The following is a 21,004-nucleotide window of genomic DNA, read 5'->3' as shown; positions in this document are numbered from 1 at the left end:
CCAGCAAGGCATTCTGGACCACTGCCACTGAGTTGGGACTGCGGTTGTGTACACACCATATATTTCCTCCCTGAAAGAATCTTGGGAAGTGTGGTCTGTTAAGGGTGCCAGGAACTGTAGCTCTGTAAGGAGTAACCTACGGTTCTCAGGATTCTTTGGGCAGGGAAATGTGCTTTAAAAGAATGGTGTGTGTGCAGCCAGAGCCTGAGGCAGCCCCATAACTGTTAAAGAAGATGGCATAAGGCAGTTAGAGGCAGAAGACTGCTGGATCAGTGTCCTTAAGGCACACAGCTGCTAATTGACCAGAAGTGCTTTGTATCTCCCTCCCTCTGACAGCAGGGTCCATGTGAGCAAGGCCTTCTAGCCAGTCAGCAGTTGCACTTCTATGCAGCATTTCATTTATTCTGTTTCTTGTCGCCTTCCCCAACCTGATGCCCTCTGGAAGCTGTGGGTTACAACTCCAATCCACCACAGGCAGCATAGCTACAAGTCAGTGGTGATGGGTGTTGTAGTTGAAAACATCTGGAGGGCACAAGGTTTGGGAAGGCTGGTTTATAGGCTGCACTGTAACAGAAGTTCTCTGGGTGGTTTATGGGATCCTGCTCCCCACTGGCTCTGATGCCTCTGATAAGGGCACAGGTTCCCACTGTCATCAGTGGGCATGGGCTGCTTCCTGCCCCAGCTCACTAACCACACCTCCCACTGCATCATGAGACGGAAAGACAAACCAGTTCTTTGGCTTGCCAATCTGGCAAACCTACATGAATGATGCAGCATTTATTTGTAGGTTGAACCAAATGATTATAAATGATTGAGGGCTGTCTCCTGGGATTGGACATAAGGTCTTGTAAACTGAAATTTTTATAAACAAATAGCTGTTGGGAAAGCACCATTATGCTGTAATAGCTGCTATTAAAATCCATTAGCAATCTTGATGGCCTGTTTGAATTTGATGCATCATTTGCTCTGAAAGGCTTTTCTTCCTAAAGATTTTAGCAAAATGTTACTTAGTTTACAGAAGACGTTATTAATAGACTATTACTCATTATATATTTTGAGATAAGTACTCCTGTATTTTGAATGGGCCAACTCATGACACCTAATGAATGATATCTCACACACTTCAGTTGTCTCTCTGTTCTTGGATTGAAGCAACAGTGACCACTTCTGTTCCTGACTACATTTCACTGCCTCTACCCCAATACAGCTACTTAATTACTCTTGGTGAGACTCACATTCACCACCTAGAAATAATGGGGTTGCTGTACTCTCACAAGTCGTTAGAGATGAGAGAAATGGAGAGAAAGAAAAGTAAGTGAAAAGTATTGCACTCCCTGCAAAGTTCAGCAAAGTAGCTAAATTACATTCTGAAATGATACTCACTTCAGTGTAATTCAAAAGCAGGACCAGTTAAGCACTGCAACACAGGGCCCAAGGCAACTTCCTATCAGCACTATACATTTATATCTTACCACTTTCAACAGTCATGGTTTCTCCCACAGCATCCTGGGAACTGTAGTTGTTTTTTTTAAGAGTACTGAGTGTTGTTCCCCTCAGAATTCCAGTTCTCAGAGTTCCTCTGGAACAGGGATTGGATGTTAAACCCTCAGGAAATTATAGTTCTGGGATGGAATAAGGGTCTTTTAACAACTCTCAGCACCCTTAACAAACTACAACTCCCAAGAGACTTTGGAGGAAGCCATGACTGCTTAAAATATTATGATACTGCTTTAAATATATGGCAGATAAGGGACCCAGGTGGCGCTGTGGGTTAATCCACAGAGTCTAGGGCTTGCTGATCGGAAGGTCGGCGGTTCGAATCCCTGCAACGGGGTGAGCGCCCGTTGCTTGGTCCCAGCTCCTGCCCACCTAGCAGTTCGAAAGCACATTAAAGTGCAAGTAGATAAATAGGGACCGCTCCGGCGGGAAGGTAAACAGCGTTTCCGTGTGCTGCTCTGGTTCGCCAGAAGCAGCTTTGTCATGCTGGCCACATGACCCGGAAGCTGTCTGCGGACAAACGCTGGCTCCCTCGGCCTATAGAGCGAGATGAGCGCCGCAACCCCAGAGTCGGACACGACTGGACCTGATGGTCAGGGGCCCCTTTACCTTTACCTTAACAACTCTCAGCACCCTTAACAAACTACAACTCCCAAGAGACTTTGGAGGAAGCCATGACTGCTTAAAATATTATGATACTGCTTTAAATATATGGCGCAGATAGGTTAGACAATTTGTGCAACAAGTGTCTCTTCTGACTGGTGTTAGCTCTCTAGGGTCTTAGGCAGAAGTCTTTCCCATCATCTGCTCCCTGACCCTTTTAACTAGAGATGCCAATGATTGAACCTGAGGCTTTCAGTATGCAATGCATGTGCTGTGGTCTAACTCCACTAATAGCAGCTAAATACCCATCCCGATCACTGGGCCAGGAAAGCATCTCCTTCTGCGCAGCCAGGGAGACCGGCGCCTAGGAAAAAAAGCTTCGCGGCACCTAGGTGAGACCGGAGTCAGTTTCACCTGGGCTCCATAGCCCCACCCATGTTCCCACTTTGTGGCCCCTCCCCTCCCATGCCTTGCCCCCGCCCCCTGCCCCCCAGTTTTGATTCTGGGTACGCCCCTGAATCATAGCAGCACAATATCTGGCAACTGAGTATGTTGTATCAGGATTTATATCTTGGAGCAGTGAGGAGATATAGAGTTGCCCTGTGTGTCCTGGAAATTTGTGTATTATTGGCAGGATAAACCTAGCAGGTATGTTTGTGTAATGCTGTCTGTGGAGAAAAACATGCCCAGAGCCACAAGGGCATTTTCTCTCCTCATAAGGTGTATCCCTGAAACGGCCTTTCTGGACAGCTGAAGGGAGATTCTGGCAAGAGTGAAAGCTCTTCACTGTTTTGGTATTTCAAGGTTAGTTAAATTTGCCATTGGGGAGGTAAGGTACTTACAGGTTTGTCTCAACCTGAGCCCTATGTCTCAACTCAAACCAAGCCCTATTGAACTCCCTTAGAAACGGCTCCTCCCTTTATTCTCTTGCCCAAAGAGCTGGCTCCACCCCCCTCTGGCTGGCTGTCTTGGTAGCCAATCAGAGAGAGGCTCCAGCTCTCTGGTAGAATTTCCCCATCCTTGTAAAAGGCTCATTGAAATATGCAAAATTGCAGCTGTCTTCAGGGAATGAAAGCAGAGTTTTCACCCTGCCTTCAAATGCATTTTCAAAAAATGTGCATGTAGAAAATATTTTGCTGGCATGTTTCTCTTGTAGGATCAAGTCAAATACTGGAATCAATGTTAAATTTAATCCCACGAGAAAAACAAAGGCTTTCTTGATATGTAGTAGTTATTGATGTTCCAAGATCGCCATCTGGTGGGTATAATTGTCTAAAATAGATTTATTTCTTTAATTTTTGACACTGGTACACCAATCTTTTATATGCCTTTGGTTTCAGTGGAATTTACTTTCAAGTAAATGTAGTCAGGACTGAGAGGGAAAGGGATTTTGATTTTTGCTGTAGTGTATTCAGTTAATTTTTTTAAGTGTTGATTTTTTTAAAAAAAAAAAATTAAGTGAAATATTTGCATGAAGTACAACAGAGAGTTTTGTTAATTTAATTTATATTTTATTCATAACTGATTTGTAGTCAGAGTGAACAGGGAGGTAGCTAAGTTATTTTTCTAAACAACAAGTACAACTAAGAATGTATTATTATTATTGTTGTTGATGATCATGGTTATTATTAATTCATATTATATGCCATCCTTTGTCCTGAAGGTTCCTAGGGTGGCAAACCTCTCAATAATTTTAATTTTTAAAGCATTCTAAAAACAGTTTAAAACATTCAAAAAACACACAATAGCATTCAGAACACATGAAAAACCACCACCACCTTCATTATCATTGGTTGGTTGGCTTCTGTCTGTCTCAGGAGACAATGGAGGAGTGTGCCTTTGGGGGCAAAGGCAAGCGGTTGGAAAGTTACATTGCCTGCTGTGGCTGTAGGAGCTGATACAGGAGAGAGTTTTGTTGCAGCTGGGGCAGATGAAGAAGTTGGGTCACAGCCATAGGGAAAGAGACAATGACGCCCATTATTTTCCACACTCTTCAGTGGAACTCCTGAGCATAGGTTTGGTATTCAGGGGGGAGAAACGACAGCCCCAGACTGTCATTATTTTTAAAATTTATTATGAGTTTCTCAAGGGAAAAACCATTGCCATGTGTGAGATTAATCCCTTTTGAAACAGTGCTTGCTTCTGTTCAGTTGATTTTTGTTTTTCATATTGTGAAAAATATCTGTAGTTCAGATTCATACAATTGTATTTGCATGACCAGAGTTCAGTTCAAAGTTTATTGCGGCTATAAGCCCATATCAACATAAAAACATAAAGCATAAAAGCACAGAGCATAAAGCATAAAAACACAAAATTCACAAGGAACGCAACCACAGAAGACCGTACCATGGCCATCAAAAATAACCATAAACACAGGAATATTAAGGCAACAGTCGGACGGATAACAGAAGCCTTTAATAGTCGTATAACTGACCAATTTGCCTTTTTTGGGACAGAACAGAGTTTAAAAACCTTGCCACTTGCAAGGTTGTATGAGGATCATTGTCTTGCAGGATTAGGGCAAGGTGTGACTCTACTGGCGAACCAACCAATTTCTTAGTAGGTTTGCCCGAGCATCTCTGTGCAACGGACATATAAAAATTATATGATGGAGGGATTCCGTCGACTTATTGTCGCAAGCGCATAAAGCAGAAACTAGACCCTTGGAGAATCTATGTCTTAAAACATTGGAGGGAAACTCATTAAACCTTGCTTTAATAAACGCAAATTGGTGGGAAGCAGTGGAAAGGGAGGATAGATATGTTGGAATATGGTGTATTGGAGTAATGCCCATGTTCCGAGGTGAACAGACCCCCCCACCCCACCCCACCCAACGTGGAATTACGTTGTAACTCAATGTCGTCCAGTCTTTGGTTGATAAGTCTTTTTGCTGGAACAAGATCTAATTTTAGGGAGTCTGCAGGGGAGATTCCAAAGAGCAAGAGTTTGGCGTGGATTTTGCTGGTCCAAAAGCTTGCAAATTCGTCACGCCAGAAACACTGGACAAGATAGTGGCTTGGTAATCTATGCCAGAGAATTAGCCAGTAGTTGAAGGTTCGTTTCCATAGAAGGGTCTCTAGTGAAGGGATCTTCAGTTCTAAACGTATAGATGCATTACTCACACACGGAGGTAATTTCAAGAGCCGGCGAAGTACAAACATGTCCATACAAACATTTCATACACATCACACATACATTGATGTCAAGAACAAAAACTAATTCTTCATCTGCCACTGAAGCAACACACTTCTAAAACGATCCATAATTCTAAAGGATCCAGTAATGAACCTCAGAATTTGAGTAGGAAATGAAACAAGTTTAGGAGTTTGCTGATGGCACCAATGTATTCAGGTGACTGAAAATCCAAGGAGACAACAAAGAGTTTTAAAAAGGATATGTCCAAATGGGTGACTGGATCCAGTGGCTAAATAACCACAATATGGCAAATGAGATTCATGCATAAGTGTAAAGTTATGCATGTTAGGACAAAAAAAAACCCCTTAAGGTTACACATACAGTTTTTGAATCTGAACTGGCCATGAGATGTTGGGCCAACAATTTCTGTGTTGACTGCTGCTCCACTTCTGAAATTCCTGCATCTTTTGGGAAACAGTACTATACAAGTGGGACTGGCAACCCAATGCTGCAATGTAAACTAATAGGAGTATTCCGTTATCCTAACCCCACATTCTTCTGTGTTTCTCACATTCAACCTACTGAGCACGCTCGACCCTCAGTGAGCTGCTTTTGGGGTGGGTAGGGTTGCCTTTATATGTCTACAGACCTTAGTGTTCCCCTAAGCATGCAGATACCTCTCTCTTGTTTCTTACTAGCCTCATCTTGGCTTTATTTCTGTTGACTCTCACTACCCGAGTTCCCTGTTAGAAGGAGTGGTCCTAGATTCTACACATACACTCCAACAGAAACATTGAGTGAATCAGCCATGGTAAATTTCTGTCTTGCCTGCTTTCATTACGGAGCAAAGATGTATATGCAGTTGCTAAATGTCCAGCATGAACTACCAAGTTTCTGTCAGAATGGGCATCTGCATTTTTCCTATAATGACTCTGAACATATCCTCTGAAGGAACTGACTGTTTAACAAATGAGTTGCTAAAGGCATCTCACAACTCACATAACCACGAGTGCTTATTAGCATCCTTTGCAAAACACCAGCAGAATTACAAAGGATGATTAAAACAGTTGTTTTATATTTTATGCTCTGGTGTGAAACAGTTGGTCTGATTTTGGTCCCTAATACATATAAATCCAGATTAGAAAATCTGAAATGTGCAGAAAAGGTGCAAATTAAGGCACTTTTTCAGTCCAGCTGAAACTAAAGATTAAATATTTCATCAGGAACTGTACTGCTTTGTGAGGGGTGCTGAAGACAGAAGGAGCTTTTCGCTGCTGGGGTGTGTGTATGAATTGCAACCTAGTTCAGCCTAAACCTGTGAAGAGAGGTTTCAGTGTTATTAATTCCACATTATTAAGAAAGTGGAACACCCTCCCATCAGATACCAAGGAGACAAATAACTGCAACTTTTAGAAGACATAGGAAGGCAACCCTGTATAGGGAAGTTTTTAATGTTTGTGCTTTATTATGTGTTTATATCTGTTGGAAGCTGCCCAGAGTGGCTGGGGCAACCCAATCAGATGGATGAAGTACAACTTTTATTTATTTTGTTCATTTATGGCAGCATTTTTTAATGTTTGTGCGTATTGTATTTTGGGGGTGGTGAAGTCCTGACACTGAGGTCCAAACTAAATCATTTACCTCTGATTGCAAGCCTTTTCATTCATATATTGCCAGTATGGGACCCCCAAAGCAGTTGAGGATCCCCGTGTGGGGAATGGAGACCTCTACATCTGTAATTAGCGTAGTGGGCAGGGAGAGCTCCTCCTGGAATGAGTGGCAGCTTTTTCTCAATGCAAATTGCAGGCACACACACGATTTCCCTGCTCTGGATCAGGACTACAGCAGAAGGCAAAGAATTAACACCCAGCGACCCCTACACTAGGTTTCCTACCTGGATCAGATCCTGGTGCTGGCAATTTTTGAAAGAAAGAGCTTGCACCGCTCAAACATCGCATATAGTTTGGTGCTAACTACATAGTTAAATGGGCACAATTGCAAAACACTTTATGGTCCTACTGCTGTGAGGTATGGGGGAATTGTTGGTTTGGCTGGGATTAAAACATGCCAGAGAATATGCCTAATTTGTGAGGAGAACATATAAAAGAGAGCCCAGGGGAGAGGTAAGATGCTGGTACTATATCACTTTGGTAGCAGGGCAGCAGTGGAGCTGCTCTAGGTGTGATGTCCTTTACATAATGCATACATGATGGGGGCTTTTGCCCCCTGTGAACCTGAAACTGAAAAAGTGTACCCATTTTAATCAGAGGTGATAACATTTGAGAAACACTCACATGATGTATCATAAATAATATCCTTTACAAGCACACATTTACCTGATCAAGTTCAAAATACACAAAATGCACAAATCCCCACTCTGGAGTGGAGAACATGATAAACAGATTCAGGGAAAGCAAAACTAAATACAGCTGAAATCCTCTTCTGATCTGTCAGGAAGGGAGGAACAAGCAGTACTGAGGCTCACTTGGGCTTCTTCTATCTTTTGCACATCATGCTAAACCTTCATCTACTGTGATGTGCAACTGTGACTATTGTTTGATGGGTTGCTTGCCATACAGTAGTGTCTAGCATTAGTTAGCATTTCATAGGTGGCCTCCTGTTAACGGTATCTTTAGAAATCTTACCATATTTGACATATAACGTTCAATGACAAATAGTGTCTGACAAAATTCGAAACATACCATGCTGTGTTAATTAATCTATATGGATGATTTGTCCTTTATAAGATTTAAATATTTGAAATTGCCAGAATCAAAGCAGAAATGTCTGCATTACAAATTTTCACATTTAAAATCCAATGTGACTAATACTTCAAAAGTTCTCATTCTGGTAGAACAGAATATGAATTCTGAATATTTACAAACATTAAATTCAACCTTAAAATAAAGCATATTGCATTATGGTGGTGGGGGAGGGATAAAGCATTTGATGCTTAACTTGGAATTAGCTAACGTCTGCTAAGTAATGTTACAGAGTTATAACTGATAGCATCCATGGATGGACTGACAGAAGTTTTGGCATAGAAATGACTATAAATATGGGAATATTTGTATGTACATTTATGAATGTACAGATCATAGTTATGTATAACTATCAATATATTATGAACATAGTATAAATTGCTATGTAATCAGAAAAGATAAAATGCTCAAGCTACAATTTACTCCTATTTGTGACTAATACAGTTTAGTTAAAACAACCTATCATTTTGAGCTAATGTCTCTTCTCTTTCAGATCGGCAGTGGTTAAATCAATAGTTAATGATGTTCGTCATGTAATTTGAGCATCTAGTTTGTTTATGCTAGACCAACTTTATCCATACTCCAAACAAATTATCTCTTATAATCACCAGCCTGAAGATAAATCTGTAAATGTTTTTCTGATGATAGTGCTGTGGTTGGCAGGTGTTAAAAGTGCCTCCCAGGGACAAGGATTGAAGATGGGCTTGTTCCCACAAACCCTCCAGGCGAGGATGTTTAGCTCTCTAGCCTGTCATCTGCGAAGGAGCCTTGTATGGTGCCCTGCTAATGAAATCTAATGGGCAAAGGTCATATATCTTTATGAAGAAAAATACAAAGCTGGTGAGTGATGAATGGGCTGCTCTGTAGGTTTCAGCGGATGCTGCTTAGGGATAAAATCCACACTTAAACAGTGCTGTGGATTGCTTGGCATTCTGCATCCTTTTCACCATAAATACCCACTATATGCATGGTATTTCAAAATACACACAAATGGAGTCTTACTACAGCTGTATGTGAAAATGGGAAAAACCCATGGTTGTTTAGATATAAAATTACAGAGCTGCAAGATGGAAAGGATTTATTTTAACAACAACAATTTTATTTATGCCCTGCCCATCTGGCTGGGTCTCCCCAGCCACTTTGGGCGGCTTACAACATATATTAAACATAATAAAACATCAAACATTAAAAACTTCCTAAATCAGGGCTGCCTTCAGCTGTCTTCTAAAAGTTGTATAGTTCGTTATCTCCTTGACATCTGAAGGGAGGGTGCCATTACGGAGAAGGCCCTCTGCCTGGTTCCCTGTAACTTTGCTTCTTGCAGTGAGGGAACCGGCAGAAGACCCTCAGAGGAGGACCTCAGTGAGTGATGGGGGTGGAGCGATGGGAAGGCTGAGCAATGGGGGTGGAGATGATCTTCAGGTATACTGAGCCGAGGCCATTTAGGGCTTTAAAGGTCAGCACCAACACTTTGAATTGTGCTCAGAAACACACTGGGAGCCAATGAAGATCCTTTAGAACCAGTGTTATATGGTCCTGGTGACCACTCCAGGTCACTAGTCTAGCTGCTGCATTATGGATTATTTGCAGTTCCGAGTCACCACATAGAGCGCATTGCAGTACCAAGCAGGAGATAACTAGAGCATCCAGCACTCTGTCCATGGGCAGTTATTGGCTCAGCCGGTGTACCAGATGGAGACAGTGGACAGCTTCTCTGGACACAGAATTGACCTGCCCCTCCATGGACAGCTATGAGTCCAAAATGACTCCCAGGCTGCACATCTGGTCTTTCATGGGCACAGTTACCCCATTCAGGACCAGGGAGTCACCCACACCTGCCTGCCTTCTGTCCCCCCCAAAACAGTACAGTCGTACCTCAGCTCCTGAACGCCTTGGGAGTCAAACGTTCTGGCTCCCAAACAATAAAAAACCGGAAGTGAGTGTTCCAGTTTTCAAACTTTGTTTGGAAGCTGAACATCTGGCACGGCTTCTGCTATTGTTTCTGGTGTGCCTGCACAATCAGAAACCAATCAGACACTTTTACTTAGTGTCAGGTTACCCATGTCCATAGAGGTGAACACCAGGTCTAAGGCATGTCTGCGACTATAAGTTGGGCCAAACTTATTCAGGGACAGCCCCGTGGAGGCCATGCTTTCCATGAAGTCCTGAGTGGCCTCATGTAAGGTTGTGTCAGCATGGATGTTAAAATCCCTTAGGACAGCCAAACCAGGTGTCTCCAGGAAAACGTCCACTACAACCTGAAGCAGCTTGGGCTAGGAATCCTTGGTGCAGCAGGGAGGTCAGTATACCAAAAAAAAAAAGTTGAGAAAAATGATGACTGCTATCCATGTCTACTCAGAAGTGCATCCCACTGAATTCAGTGGAACGTACTCTCAGGTAAGTGTATAGGCTTCAACCCTTAAACATTATTGGTAAAACATCATCATCATTAATTGAATTTATATACCGCCCTATACCTGGAAGTCTCAGGGCGGTTAACATCTGAACTGGAAGCAAAAGTAGGCAGAGCAGTGGATGTGGCTCTCGCTTTTGAAGAGTAGGCTACATTCTAGCTGTACAAAATCCAGTTTCTTCTGCATGCACACACAACATCTATCTAGGCAAGCAAGAGGGAGATCAAGGACACATTCCAGCCAGGCAAAATGACAGAGTAGGGCCACGGTGCAGAGTAGGGCCTGGAGAGATAGGTGTGGCTTGGGGACAGTTCTGAGGGCTAGAGATCTGGAAGGTTACATTCGGCCCCTGGGTCTGAGGTTCCTCACTCTTACTGTCAATAAGGCTGCATTATGAGAATGTAGAATTTTCACAATCTTTCCTGATGTTGAGTTGTTTGTGGATGCATACAAGTCAGGTCCTTTAAGAAATCTATAATCTGAAGTTGGAGTGAATTAAAGACAGCAGATACTGTTGGATCATTACTTTTTTGGAGATAATATCAGTTCATTTGCTGTAGTTCTACTGCTGTGCTAAGAGACAGTTCAATAAATCAACACAGGCTTGATGGATTCTACAATCTATTACAATGAGTGCACGGAAGAGGAAAGAAATCTCTTAGCGTTCCCTCTTTGACAAAAGGGTATGCAAAGAGCCTGAATGGTTGAATGGTTGATTAATTTTGCTAGACATTTTCTTGACAGCAAGAAATGTGTTTTCGTATTACCATGTTTGCATGAGACTTATACTGCATGGTTCAAATTACTGAATATAAATTTACACCTGAGACGATTTTATTAGAATAGACAGCTCTTGGTCAGTAAGTAGGAAGGTCGTTTTTCTGCACAGTTTAGTGCTCTATTACCTGCAGAAAAGCCAAAGGCATTTTGCCAGGATGTGCTTTCTCATCTAAGTCTAATATCAAATATCTCATGTTCTACTGCTACGGTAATTTTGCATGAGTGTAGGTGGGGCTCATGGATCTGTTGAAATAACTTTTAAAAGTGCCGTTGAATGCAAACAACCAAAAGCTCAAATGGCAGTTCTGTGCTTCAGTGAGTTCAAAGTAATAAGAATGTGAACCTTTATGGTCCCCATAAAAGTAGACCACACCACTTCTTATTTCGGAAGGTTTTCTGAATCAGCTTTGGGTATTCATGAGACGATTGTACTTTATCACTTCAGGACGTTCCTGATGCCTATTTCTGACAACAGAAAAACTGTGTATCTGCCTTTTATGTTGTGGAAAACAAATGGGTTATTGACATCCCCCCCCCCCCCGTCATACATTTTCATTTATTGTATAAGGGTGTTTTCACATAAAAGGCCTGGAATCAATTTAATATATAATGTGAGTATAAAATCTCCTTGCACTATGATATACATGAAATTTCTCTAGCGCTTGTCTAAACATTTACAAATACAGTATAAGAGTTTCAACTTCAGGGCAGGTTACTGGATCCCAATCAGGCAATGGTTATATAACATTATAAATGCATTATAAAAATGTGACACAAGATGGCGCTGTAGAGCAGCATCTGAAGTCAATGAAAATTTCTATTGGGAGCTGAACTTTTTTATAGCATTTTTTGTTTTCATAATATTTTTATTAGTTTTCAATTACAATAATCCAATAATAGCCTCATTATAACAATGCCAAATTATAATATAGTACAGTTACTAATATCAATCATTCAGATGCCAAATTATATGATTTAGGGTTTTTTATAGCATTTTAATAGCATTTTTATATCTGTGTAGATCCAGCCCCAGTAAAGATCAGATAGGCTCACTTAGGTAAAGGGACCCCTGATCGTTAAGTCCAGTCGCGGACGACTCTGGAGTTGCGGCACTCATCTCGCTTTACTGGCCGAGGGAGCTGGCGTTTGTCCGCAGACAGCTTCTGGGTCATGGGGCCAGCATGACTAAGCCGCTTCTGGCAAACTAGAGCAGCACATGGAAACGCCGTTTACCTTCCCGCCGGAGCGGTCCCTATTTATCTACTTGCACTTTGATGTGCTTTCGAACTGCTTGTTGGCAGGAGCAGGTACCGAGCAACGGGAGCTCACCTTGTTGCAGGGATTCGAACCGCCCACCTTCTGATTGGCAAGTCCTAGGCTCAACTAGCTGCCCCAGCTGCAACTCTACAGCCACAGCATGTGCTATAACAGTTTGACTACAGCCCCAAAGGTGCACGCCTCCATTGTCTCCTGAGACAGACAGAATGCCAACCTGTGGCATGTCAACTTGGCTTTGACAAGGCCTTTGACAAGGTGCCCCATGATATTCTTGTTAAGAAGCTGGTAAAGTGCGGGCTACACAATGCTACCATTCAGTGGATTTGTAACTGGCTGACTGACCGAACCCAAAGGGTGCTCATCAATGGCTCCTCTTCATCCTGGAGAGAAGTGACTAGTGGGGTGCCACAGGGTTCTGTCTTGGGCCCAGTCTTATTCAACATCTTTATCAATGACTTGGATGATGGGCTTGAGGGCATCCTGAGCAAGTTTGCAGATGACACCAAATTGGGAGGGGTGGCTAATACCCCAGAGGACAGAATCACACTTCAAAATGACCTTAATAGATTAGACAACTGGGCCAAAGCAAACAAGATGTATTTTAACAAGGAGAAATGTAAAGTACTACACTTGGGCAAAAAAAACGAAAGGCACAAATACAGGATGGGAGACACCTGGCTTGAGAGCATGTGAAAAGGATCTAGGAGTCCTGGTAGACCACAAACTTGACATGAGTCAACAGTGTGATGCAGCAGCTAAAAAAGCCAATGCAATTCTGGGCTGCATCAATAGGAGTATAGTGTCTAGATCAAGGGAAGTAATAGTACCACTGTATTCTGCTCTGGTCAGACCTCACCTGGAATACTGTGTCCAGTTCTGGGCACCACAGTTCAAGAAGGATACTTACAAGCTGGAACGTGTCCAGAAGAGGGCAACCAAAATGGCCAAAGGCTTGGAAACAATGCCTTATGAGGAACGGCTTAGGGAGCTGGGTATGTTTAGCCTGGAGAAGAGAAGGTTAAGGGGTGATATGATAGCCATGTTCAAATATATAAAAGGATGTCATATAGAGGAGGGTGAAAGGTTGTTTTCTGCTGCTCCAGAGAAGCGGACACGGAGCAATGGATTCAAACTACAAGAAAGAAGCTTCCACCTAAACATTAGGAAGAACTTCCTGACAGTGAGAGCTGTTCGACAGTGGAATTTGCTCCCAAGGAGTGTGGCGGAGTCTCCTTCTTTGGAGGTCTTTAAGCAGAGGCTTGACAGCCATATGCCAAGAATGCGTTGATGGTGTTTCCTGCTTGGCAGGGGGTTGGACTGGATGGCCCTTGTGGTCTCTTCCAACTCTATGATTCTATGATTCTCCATTAATATGCAAAATGGCTACATATGAGATACCTTCTTCTTCCATACATATAATGTTATTATCCACTAAGCAGCAGTATGTGACTTATCCTACTCATGGGATTGGTAATAAATTGTCTAGGAATCTTCATACTTCCTTGGCCCAATTCTCATGACTTTCTTAATGAAAGATGCCTGCCTGTTGTAAATTTATGGAATACTGAGTGCAATGTATGTATGTTGCTAATTCCACAAGGTTCAATACTGTGTGTGTGAAAGAGAGAGCATGCAATGATTAATGTGACAAAAATATGTGTTCTTATTTTTCTTTGATGACATTACCTGAAAACTTTTATTTAAAAAATGGCCCACTCATGTTTCCAGGAGAGGGCTTGCAGTAATTAGCTCAATTTTTTCAACAAATGGCACACAGGCTGTTGGCACGGCATGTGTGCAACAACATTGGTGTTTACCCTATTATGTTGCAATTTAAAAGATGTCATAAAGTTTGTCAGTGAGTGAGTTCATAGTAAGAAAAAAGAAACAGAAATACTGACCATGACATATGATGAGGCTATAAATACATATAGACTGCATAGTGAAGTTCAACATATCCCAGCTTGAGGATCGTTGGGGTTCATGACATAATTGCCAATTGTGAGACGGGGAAAAAACACAGTAATGAGGAAAGAAATATATTCCTCATTTGTACTTTGTGATGGTTGGGTATTTTTAGCAAATGAGTTGTCAGCAGAAAGGCTTCATTAGACCCATCAGGATATCTGCCCATGAATAACGGATCCCAAACGGTACTGACAGTTTCCTTGAGCCAAAATGATGGAGCACCTCTGACAAAAGCCATATTGTGCTCTCCATGTGAGAAGTGTGAAGAACAAAAGAGGCATCTTATTCTTAATTTGGTCAGGTTAATATTGACACAGTTAGTTCCTCCAAAGAGTCAAGATGCATGCGTAATGTACATTTATACAGGACTCACTTGGGTAATCAACTGTCAGATGCCATAAATCAGAAAGTATAACTATTGAGAAGGACAAAAACAAAACAAAAATCTATTCCCAAAGCTGTGTTTAAATTGGTATTATCTATTCCCAACGATGTAGGTTTGAAAACATAGCTAGGGTAAAATAGTTTAATTCAACAAAAGAATATGTCACATCATATTTTCCAGTATATTTTTTGTATATGGAACACTGTATTCCTGCATGTTGCACTAGAGGTGCACGTTGACTGAATTTATCATGCGCATGATTAAGTGCTGCAACAATATTCAGATTTTTCACCTTGATCCTGAGCACAACTTAAAGGAAATTAGTTCCTTTGGAAACAATGGTAACTGGATGAGAGCATATGGGTTTTATAAGAATGGGAGACAAAAGGTCATCATCATTGTAATAGCATCTGATGAGCACATTTATTTCAAGAATTTCTAAGCTTCCCGTGTATTCGCTATAAAAACATTTTAAAACATAACTTCAATGTCTAAAATATTAAAATGTAAGCAAGCAGTATAAAACATTTCTAACGAGGCATACTGCAGGCTTAACACAAAGAGCAGTAACAATTTACAGTAACACCTAATCTCTTTTACTAAATTTGCTTAAAGTAGATTGAAATTTAAAAATCATTTCTTATGTAATTCTTTAAGGAAAATTAATATAGATAAAAGTTAATTATGGTTTAAAACCCCATAAATAAGGCAACTTATCAAAATATTAGAACAATTTATTAGAAGCCGAAGAGAAGAATGAATTAACTTTAGGTAAGAAGGTTTCTGTGTGCTGCTCTGGTTTCGGTGTCCCATTGCTCCAGAAGCGGCTTAGTCATGCTGGCCACATGACCCAGAAAAACTGTCTGTGGACAAATGCTGGCTCTCCAGTGGCGGAGAGCAGGTGGGGGAGGGGGTGGGGCGTGCTGCCCAAAGGGGCGGGGTGCACGCTTTGGGGGCGGGGACCGCCGTCTGTGGGGTCAGGGCACCCAGCACGGGTGGGGGGCAGTTGCAAGAGATCGTGCTGCCTCTTTGTCATGGTCCGTTCGGCGGGCGATTGAAGCCCTGACTGAGGACGTCAGGACCAGAGGCAAGATGGTGATGTAGAAGCAGGAACAGGTGCAGGACTGAGGGTCCAGCAGCAGGCAATCGCAGGGTCAAGGAGCAAGGCATCGGCAAGGCAAAGGTCCAAGGAGCGAGAGGCCAGAGGCAACCAGGCAGGGGTAGCGTTGCTGTGGCCAAGAGCTGAAGGGAAATGCTGAGCCTTTATCCCTCCCAGCTCCTGCCACCAGGTGCAGTGAGGTATCAAGTGGCCTCACCTGAGTGACCACTCCTTGCCTCTCCAGCACAAGCTGAGGCAGGCCCCAGTCCTGCAAAGCACTACAGGCCCCAGAGCCTGACTCCTGCTCATACTTCTGACACTCTTCCTACGCCCCTGCGGCTCCCTCGGCCTGTAAAGCGAGATGAGCGCCGCAACCCCAGAGTCGTCTGCAACTGGACTTAAGCATCAGGGGTCCTTTACCTTTACCTTTTAAGAAGTGGGAACAATCTTGGCAGTCAAAAGTCTCAGAACAAGTGGCACTGATTTGAACCAAGAGTAAATAACACTGAGTCCCAATTTAACTTAATGTGTCTCAAATGAATGATGACTAACTTAGGTCCCATTTATTTCAGGGTGCAATTACTTCCGAATGCAAAGGAGTATGCTTATAAATTATTCCAGGTATTCAGTTTCTACAACTTTAAAGGAGCTTAGTTTTTAATATAGTAATTTGTATTTGACTCCCACATGCAGCTTCCTGAAAATGGAAACTGCTGCCGTTGTGACTTTGCACCAAAACGGCAGTGTATTGAAGAGATTCCCATCTTATTGTTGGCATCTGTCTGTTTCAAGAGACAAGTCAGACTGCAGGAGGATCACTGCATCTATTGTGGCTGCAGATACTCGTACCTGCATTAACAGCACCAAAGTGACCTGTCTTTGAATGCAGGCAAAGTCCCTAAGTCACTGAGGGTTTGAGACTAATGGGCTCCCTCTCACCTGGTTTAGCCAGCCAGTTGAAACCGTTCCTTGGGTGTGGCTGCTGTCACATGCTGAGGGCGGGGACCAGAGGTGGACAAACTGCTCCAGAAGGAGCACAATGTGTCCAGCCTGTGTCCAGCTCCTCCCCCAACACCCCATACACTCCAATTCCAATAACCACCACCAAATAATAGGTGTATAATATTGCTTTATTAATAATACCAGATTTTTTGAAACCAAACAAGATATAGAAATTGTGCCCTTTATGTTCATTATGGTTGCATTTTAAATATATTTTCACCTATTGAACTTAGGTGCACAAAATGCTTCACAGCCTATACCAGTGAATGGTTTATAAAGGTATGGTAGAGTCTATAAATGAAAGGGAGGGATTTCTATTTCTGATGAGAATTCCCTGACACTCCTAGTGCCAAGTCAGCCTGGTCTTGCTGAGGAAGTATTCTTTCTCAGAATGAATCCTTCTGAGCAAGGTGTCCCCAGAGATCATCTGCACTTTCTTGACATGCCCTTCAAAGAAGAAAATGTAAAAAGTCCCTTGCAAGGTCTCTAGTCCTATATCATGGATGTGGGTAGGTGCCAATATTGTGGGATTACATTGTTTCTTTCCTAGAAACTGCCAAGATCCACCATCTGAAGTCAATTGTAAATTAGGGTCTGAGAAAGGGAGCTGATAAACACAGAGAATTTCAAAACTTTTTGAGTTTATTGTAGCCCAGGAATTTGCTTTCAGTTTTTGAGTTCACAGTTCTTTCCCACAAAAATCTATTGTTGGTTTTCTCTACAAGGCTTCTTCATTTCAGGCGTCTAATTTGTTATTTAAAAAGATAAGTTGCTGTTGCTAAACAATGGGGAGTCATAAATCCTTGTTGATCTACTGCAAATTGCACAGAGATGTCCTAGTAGTTCCTCATCTACCCCTTCTCTCTCCCGCTTATTCACTCTATTTGGGGTGAATGCCAAGGTGAACAGCACAGGAAAAGCATGCAAAACTGCGGAAAACCTACCCCAGACAGTTCAATGTATGAAATAATATTTTCCCTTCCTAACATTTGATGAAATGTTTTTCATTTTCATTTTAACTTAAGGGGAAATAGACACATTTTCTAGACACGTCTGAGTAGATTAATAAATAGTATTTGTACACACACAAGCTAAAAAGTAATTTATCAGATAGAAGACAGATGTGTGGAGTTTGGAATGGGAGGGAGTGAATAAGTGCCCACCTGAATATACAGTTGTGGTGTGTTGTTGATGAACTGCTGTTGATTTAGGGAGAATGTTGCTTAGTAGCAGCATAAACGCCAGTAATGTCGTATGATAATGTTCTTTGCCAGAGTACAAAACATTTCCTCAAATGCAAACAGCGCAAGCCAAAGGGGGACAAAGAAACCCAGTTAAATGTGTTCTTTGTTTTGCTAAGGTATTTTATTTTTAGTCAAAAATAAAGATGTTAAAGCACACTGAATGTATACCATTAACTTGCAATGCAAAATGGCAAGGTTTTTCTTGTTTTAAAAGGTGGATCTAGTCCTTGTTGTTATTTCAGAAAGACTGAATTATGGTATTGTTTGGTGTAAGATTCCTTGTTTTCCCGAAGGTTTTTGTTTTTCACCTGAAAAGGCCTGGTTACTATCCCACAACTCTGGAAATGTATAGCATACATAGGTGTGGGGCAGATCACATGGGACATCTCAAGTTGTGATGTTGGTGGATTTTGGAGGCTCTTCCAGAAAAGCTTTTTATTAAGCATTCATCCTGATTTACTTGCACAAATCTTATTTAGAGATTAGATTATTCCAGGTCTCTATTGAGCTTCCATTCTGATTTGTTTGCAAGAAGGTTAAACAACCTACATTCATCCTGATTTGCTTGTGAGGTGTTTATCTTCCTCATCACTTTCATGACAGTAGAAAGTCTGTTTCCTTTTTGGAGTGAATTTGTTGCCTAAGGTGACAGAGGGCTGTGTGTTGTAAGTCACTGTCAGCCTTCCTACCAGTGATGGCTTCTCAAGGGCTCTCTGGCTGTCAATCAGAAATAAAGTGGGTTGATGGCAGAAGAGATGGGGTGGTGGGATGCAGTCCCCTAATTAGTATAAAAGGAATATAAAAGCTTTCTTGGTTCCAGATGAGCAGGTGGCTCAGAGCATGGATAAATATAATGGGGTGGGGCTTGCAGGACTCTTCCCAGCCCCCTGAAGAAATTACTGTCAGAACAGGATGATAGGGAATAGCAGAGATGGAACACCCACCCTTATTTATTTATTTATTTTCTTACCTTTATATCCCACCTTCATTCCATCATGGAACCCAAAGTAGAACCATCCTGTCACTGACCAGCCTCAAACATGCTGTGCTTCACCAAGTTGATGGCCTCATGTGCCTTCAGACCATACCCTGGGACTTTGGTATCAGCCAGGGGAGGACTTTGTGGTTTGGAATGTGCCACAGAATGCAATTAAAGTGTAGGATGTATTCCCCACCACGAATCTGAATGAATGCAGAATGCATGCTTCTTGTCATATAACTGCCCCCTAAACAAATCAAATGCTTAGTAAAGACCAGGCATAATCTAATGACTGTGTAAGCTTTGTGCAAGTAAATCAGGATGAATGCTGAATAAACAGGTTGTCTGGATGTCTTCACTATGCCTATTCTGCTTTGGTCGGACCACACCTGGAATACTGTGTCCAATTCTGGGCGCCACAATTTAAGAGGGATGTTGACAAGCTAGAACATCTGCAGAGGAGGGCAACCAAGATGACCAAGGGTTAGGAAACCAAGCCTTATGAGGTACGGTTGAAGGAGCTGAGTATGTTTAGACTGGAAAGAAAGAGACTGAAAGGAGATATGATAACCATCTTCAAAGATCTAAAAAGCTGTCACATGGAGGGCGGAGCAAGCTTGTTTTTTCCTGTTCTGGAGGGTAGGACTCGAACCAGTAGCTTCAAGTTACAAGAAAGGAGGTTCTGTAAGAGCTGTTTGACAGTGGAACAGTCTTCTTTGGGAGATTCCTGCATTGCAGGGGGCTGGACTAGGTGACTCTTGGGGGTCTCTTCCAACTTGATGATTCTATTATTCTTGTGAAAGTATAAACATATGGCTATGTTCTTTTAACTTTTAGTGCTACAATAATTATTGGGGTCCATAAGAGTATGAACAAGATCCCAATGCATTCATCATTAATTTGATTAGCCATTCCAGTTAGCTCTGGATGTTAACCAATAGAAAAAATCCTTCAATAAGAAATAATTTTGTCATATTTCAGGACTGCCTATTTCACAGAAACATGACCGGAGATCTAAAAGCGTTTGTAGATAAGTATGGTTTTGATGTCCTTGTCATTTTGGCCAGCTACTTATCAGAAGAAAGGCAAGAAAAAAGGCAGATAGCAGTTTATTCAGAAAACATGGAGCTGGGAAATCAGGTAAGTATCCTGAAGGAAAGAGTAAAGTAATGCTGTCTGTGTTCTAGAACAGAAACACATAATTACATTCCCTGTTGGTCTTTTAGCTTTGCGATAGCATAGGATGTATGAGACATAGAAATTACATTTATTGAGTGCATTGTTATCTGTGAGCAACAATGCAATAAAAACATCATTAGATGATTAAAGGAGTGGTGAGGGAGAAGAGAGAAAACAAATCATCATTTTGTAAAAGAAGAAATAAAATAATTTTATACAATATACCTAATTTGGATCCTTCCTCATTTCATAAACATCTTGAGACTTGTCCACATTTCCCCAACCCAAGACTTCCTAGAAAAAGATTAACCACAAAATATATCAGTGTAATTGCTCTAGTCCTGGATTTCCCTGCCATTTTAAAATCTACCACTAGAATTGCTGTAATTTATTACCACCGGACTACCCTAGGTGCTTAAGTGGGGCCTGGATAGGGCAGGGGGTGAAACTGATTGGCTCAATCTGAGCAAGTTAAGAGGCTAAGGACTGAAAGCAGGAATTTGTGGTTTTAATGTGGGTTGTTTAAATCTAATACTGTTATGTGTTCTGTTTCTTTGCTTCTAAAGCCCCCTAATACAGCTCTAGCCAAAAGTCACTAGATTATTCTTCTAAAAAGAAAACTTAGTAAAGTTTGTTTTCAACTTTAAATTATGCAACACTCATAATAAATACCACTGCT

The 21,004-nt window shown here is 41.8% G+C and overlaps 1 protein-coding gene across 8 annotated transcripts in view; it reads left to right on the top strand.

Moving 5' to 3' along the window:
- PRUNE2 (prune homolog 2 with BCH domain) overlaps window positions 1-21,004 on the top strand; it is a 142,655-nt gene that overhangs the window by 62,212 nt on the left and 59,439 nt on the right. For all 8 annotated transcript variants that reach the window (XR_004691591.2, XM_035100256.2, XM_035100253.2 and 5 more), the window contains exon 7: window positions 20,128-20,286. Coding sequence is in view for 7 of the 8 variants with exons in the window: in XM_035100256.2 (XP_034956147.2) it covers window positions 20,128-20,286 (159 nt within the window). In the remaining variant the exon portion in view is untranslated. The remainder of the gene's footprint in view (window positions 1-20,127; window positions 20,287-21,004) is intronic.

This window comes from Zootoca vivipara, chromosome 11, assembly GCF_963506605.1.
Source record: "Zootoca vivipara chromosome 11, rZooViv1.1, whole genome shotgun sequence".
NCBI lineage: Eukaryota > Metazoa > Chordata > Lepidosauria > Squamata > Lacertidae > Zootoca > Zootoca vivipara.
This window is presented reverse-complemented; position numbering and strand designations above follow the sequence as displayed.